Source organism: Ammospiza nelsoni, chromosome 3 (genome assembly GCF_027579445.1).
Source record: "Ammospiza nelsoni isolate bAmmNel1 chromosome 3, bAmmNel1.pri, whole genome shotgun sequence".
NCBI lineage: Eukaryota > Metazoa > Chordata > Aves > Passeriformes > Passerellidae > Ammospiza > Ammospiza nelsoni.
Window position 1 is genome coordinate 27,187,069 of NC_080635.1, and position 5,102 is coordinate 27,192,170.

Sequence of the window (5,102 nt, forward strand, 5' to 3'; positions counted from 1 at the left end):
AGGGGGGAGAGACAGGGAGAAGGGGAAGTGCTGAGATTAGGAGTTGCAAAGATTAAGGAGGAAAAAAAAAAATCCAAACAACAAACCAGGCTTTTCCACCAACCGCCCGGCTTCCCTCCCCCCCGTGCATTTGGGCGAAGTGGTAAAAACCTCCCTTACGTACTCCGTAATGATTGGCAGGGCTGACAGTGATTGGCAGCGGCTGCCATGGCAACGCCACAACGACACTCAGAAGACCAATAGAAAAGCGAAACAAAATGTTTCAGCGCTGCACTCACTGTGGATTTAGGGGAGATATTATGAGGCTGTTGTCATTAGGGCGATCGCTGTTGAATCACTGAATCCTGACTCGGCGGCGGCGCGGGGCCGGGTGTGTGTGAGTGCGTGTGCGTGTGGGGTGCGTGTGAGCGCGCGTGTGCGTGTGCCCGCGTGTGCGTGTGAGTGTGTGTGCCCCCGTGCCTCTATGTGGCTGTGTGTGCGTGTGCGGGTGTGGATGCGTGCGCGGTGCGTGTGCCCTTTCCTCCCTTCTTCCTCCCTTTCTTTCTTTTCTCCTTGATTTATCTCCCCCTCTCCCCGGTCATCCCATGGTGTTCAGGTCCCCGCTAGAGCTTTATCCCACCCATTTCTTCTTGCCAAACTTCGCCGCCGATCCGCACCACCGCTCCCTCCTTCTCGCCAGCGGCGGCGGCGGCGGCGGCAGCGGCAGCGGCTCGGGCTGCAGCCCCGGTGCCGGCGGCGGTGGAGGCGGCAGCTCCCGGGCACCCCACGAAGAGTTGTCAATGTTTCAGCTGCCCACACTCAACTTCTCCCCGGAGCAAGTGGCCAGCGTCTGCGAGACGCTGGAGGAGACTGGAGACATAGAAAGGCTGGGGAGGTTCCTCTGGTCGCTGCCGGTGGCGCCGGGGGCATGCGAGGCCATCAACAAGCACGAGTCCATCCTCCGCGCCCGGGCGGTGGTGGCCTTCCACACGGGCAACTTCCGAGACCTCTACCACATCCTGGAGAACCACAAATTCACCAAGGAGTCCCACGGCAAGTTGCAGGCCATGTGGCTCGAAGCGCACTACCAGGAGGCCGAGAAGCTAAGGGGTCGCCCGCTGGGGCCGGTTGATAAATACAGGGTGAGGAAGAAGTTTCCGCTGCCCAGGACCATTTGGGATGGCGAGCAGAAGACGCACTGCTTCAAGGAGAGGACTCGCAGCCTCCTGAGGGAGTGGTACCTGCAGGACCCTTACCCCAACCCCAGCAAGAAAAGGGAACTGGCTCAGGCCACGGGGCTCACCCCCACGCAAGTAGGCAACTGGTTCAAAAACCGAAGGCAAAGAGACAGAGCGGCGGCGGCTAAGAACAGGTCAGTGGGGCCGCGTGCCGCTCTCCGGCCGGGGGGCGAGGTGGGCGGCGGGACCGGGCGGGCGGGCGGCCGCGCTCCGCTGCTCGGCAGCCGCCGGGCCGACAGCGCGCCTCTGCCTCTCCTTCCCTCCTCCTCCTCCTCCTCCTCTCCACCGGGGAGAAACCGGTCCCCCCGCGGGGCGGGTAGGTCTTCTCCCGGCAGCCGCGGGGATGCGACGGGGACAGGCACGGCTCAAAGTTGCCTGACGTGCCTCCAGCCCCCTGCCCCGGTTCCCTGCGGGCTCTCGGGGTGCGGGCAGGGCTGGGGCTCCCGGCGGGCGTGGGCAGCTCCGCGGGCGCGCCTGAGTGCCGATATGCGCGGAGCAGCGCGGCTGCCGCGGCTCTCCCGGCCTCCCTCCCTCCCTGCTCCGGCGGCTGGCGCGGGGGACGGGAAACCGCCCTGCTCAGGGTCGGTGGGCTTCGCTTCGGCTTCGGGCTGGCCGGGATTTGTGCCTGGCCGCTCTCAGGCGCGGCTCCCCGGCCGAAAGGCCGAGGCAGGCTGCGCGGTTCAGAGCGGGTTGCGGCGGAGCCGGCGGCTCCGCTCCAATTGTTCGTGCTGCTCTGCATGCGCAGCGGGACCAGCACAGGCATACCCCAGAGCTCTTTAGCTCATGGAGAAAAAAAAAAAAAAAAAAAAAAACCCAAAAAAAACACACCAGAACCCCACACCAAAATCAAAAACAAAACAGCATTTAAGAGACCGGGAATCTTTTTTCCCCCTGCGTCTCCATTTCTGTGTTTACACCACATGGCGACCTGGCCTCCTGGTCGTGTGTTTCCTGTGCATTTACACTTGCATTTATTTGCGTGTCTCTCGGTGTCTTTTTTCTTTTTTTTTTTCTTTTCCTCTTTGCCATGATAAAAGCGAGGCACCCTTCTTCCTTTCTTTTGTTTTTTTTTTTTTTTTCTTTCTTTCTCATTACTGTCGTAAAGTTATTTTGCAAATGAAAATGGACCCTTAATTTAGTTTGACACATTGGTTTTATTTTAATTTAAGTTTCGCTACCACTGTAAACGTGTAAACAAAAACTTCTTCTTATAAATGCTGTCTCTTAAATTCCTCCTAATTACAGCAGTGGTGCTACTGATTAAAGATTCTGTAGGAGAAATGCAACCTAAAAGTGCCTCGCTATTTAATTTCCATTAAATGGAAAACAGATCAGCTTAGGACTGTAAATAAACAGAAGTTGCCTACGGATGCTTTTGTTGACTCAACGCTGTTGACAGCAGATGAATGCACCAGGATTTGTAAATGGGAGAAAAATCAAAGACCCTGAAATTAGACAGCTTAAAATAATGAGAAATGTAGAATAAACCGGCTACATTTTTTCTGTTCTTTGCAGGAAGTTAAATTAAAAAAATATGCCGGTGAGAAACATTTGAGCGAAGAGTGTGTTTTGATTCACACAGGCAATCCTGGAGGCTAGAGGTTGAGGCTGGTTGCTCAGTCCAGGACTTTCAGCTCTTATCCCTGAATTAGGATTGCTTTGGGTTTCGAGTGGAATAAACGGGCCCAGAGAAATATTTGCAATATGCTAGCGTATCTAAAAAATATTTATTGACTCTTAAAAAAAATTCACATGTAATATTCCCTTAAGCGTTAACAATGAAAGAAATGAAAGAAAAAGCACTTTAAAGCTGATTATGGCTTTCAGTTGAAAAAAGGACTTATATTTCGAGGGGAGAGAAGCGCTGTGTTCCACATTCTCCTTCTTTTATTTTATTCATTGCGCTGCGTCCCTGGGACAGGACCTCCCTCCTTCCCTACCGCAGACTCACAATGTCCGTGCACTGGGGAATATTTAGGCAGGTGTTGGCTAGAGCACGAAGCGGGGCTCCAGCGCGATTCCCGCCCGCTGCGGACGGCTCCTCGGAGCTGTTTGCGGTGTCCGAGCGCGGCACCCCCTCACGCTGTCTCCTAGGCCCGCCGCGCTCGGGCACCAACGAACGGCACTTTATGCGCGGAAAGCGAAGGCGCTGCTCGTGTTTTCCAAGGCGGGCACGGGGCAGCGACGTCCCCGCGCTCCCGTCCCGGGTCAGACCGCGCTCCTCGTGCCCGGGTGTGCTCCGGCCGCGTCCCCCCGCGGCGGCCTGGCCTGCCCGGGCAGCGGGGACAGCGCGGCCCTGCCCGGCCCGGCCCGGCCCTGCCGCCGCCCGGGGCTGCGGGAGGGAGAGCCCGGGCCGCGCCCCGGGCCCAGCGCCGCTCCCGCTGCGGGCCGTGCCCTCGGCCGCGCCCGGGGTCTGAGCGGGGCTGTGCTGTTGTTTTGTCTCCCGGCGCGATGCAGGCTCCAGCACCAGGCGATAGGACAGAGCGGCATGCGGTCGCTGGCAGAGCCCGGCTGCCCGACACACAGCTCGGCCGAGTCTCCGTCCACGGCGGCCAGCCCGACCACCAGCGTCTCCAGTTTGACAGAAAGAGCCGAGACGGGCACCTCCATCCTCTCGGTAACCTCCAGCGACTCGGAATGTGATGTATGATATCGGAAAACAAACAAACAAACAAACAAAAAATCCAAATCCAAACAGCCAAGCACCCTCTCCCCGTCCCGAGCAAAACAAACCGAGGCAACCTAGAATCAGGACACACACACGCATGCACGCACACACACAGCCGGGAGGAAAGAAAAGGCCAAACCCGACCCAAACATAATAGCAAACAAACAGACAGGGATCAGAGAATCCACCACCACCACCACCACCGTCAGCCAACACCACCACCAAGAGATGGAGCTAAAACTTCAACAGTCACAAACGCTGGTGCTGCAGCGGGAAGGGTGGGGGGGAGGGCGGGAAATAATAATTATTATATATATAAAAAGAAAGGAAAAAAAAAAAACAAAGCAAAAGTGACAATTGTATTCTTTTTAGGACAAGCACGATTTCTCCTTTGCGCTTTTCCATGGACGCATTTCACCCACTTGCATGATGATGATGATTAAATTTGTATCTGGGAAAAAATATTCTCTATAGTAAAGGAAAACAAACAGAAACCAGACAAATAAATGCAAACTCCGATCGAATTTGTACAAAAATCAAAAGTAAAAAAAAAATTAAAAGGAACTCCTTGAAGAGGGAAATAACAAATGTTTATCGCCTTTTTGTTGGTCCTATTTCTCTTTCTCTCTTCCTCTCTCTTTCTCTGTCTTTTTTTTTTTTTTTTTTTTTTTTTTTTTTTTTTTTTAGTCCGAGTGATGGTCCAGCCAAGATGCAATTTTCTGTTTTTTTGTTCAGCAGACAATCATTTTATTCGTAAGCACCTTTTTTTCTACACTTCTGTCACTGCCTGTGTGGGTACTGGTTATAAATGTGGAAAAAGAATAGTTATGACTGTAACAGATTTTTATTTTTATTTCAAAATTTTATATGAATTATGTATATCTTAATGATGCGGTCATTTTCCCAGTTTGTAATATATGTGTAGAAATGCTTGTATATGATATTTGCTCTCCTCTTTCTTCCTCCCCTCTTTCTATCTCCCTCCAACCCTTTCTCTGGCTCTCCTTTTTATTTTCCTTGACTCGGTGTTCCTTGCACAAACTTAGCCGTCAAAATCTGACGTGCTGGGTTTCCAAAAGGGACCTCAGCGATAGAAAAAAAAAAAAAAAAGAAAAAGAAAAAAAAAGCTTAGGGTGCAACTGTAGTTATCTTATGCAAAAGCTATTTTGAGTATTTCATAGCAGCTTTGGGGGGTCTCTTCTTAAACTCCACGTAGG

At 53.1% G+C, this 5,102-nt stretch overlaps 1 protein-coding gene across 1 annotated transcript; it reads left to right on the plus strand.

The window, feature by feature from the left end:
* The first annotated feature begins 396 nt into the window (after window positions 1-396).
* SIX3 (SIX homeobox 3) lies at window positions 397-4,116 on the plus strand. Its single transcript, XM_059468821.1, has 2 exons — window positions 397-1,351; window positions 3,675-4,116. Exons 1-2 carry the CDS (start codon window positions 585-587, stop codon window positions 3,865-3,867), a joined length of 960 nt encoding a protein of 319 aa, XP_059324804.1. The 5' UTR covers window positions 397-584; the 3' UTR covers window positions 3,868-4,116.
* The last annotated feature ends 986 nt before the right edge of the window (window positions 4,117-5,102 follow it).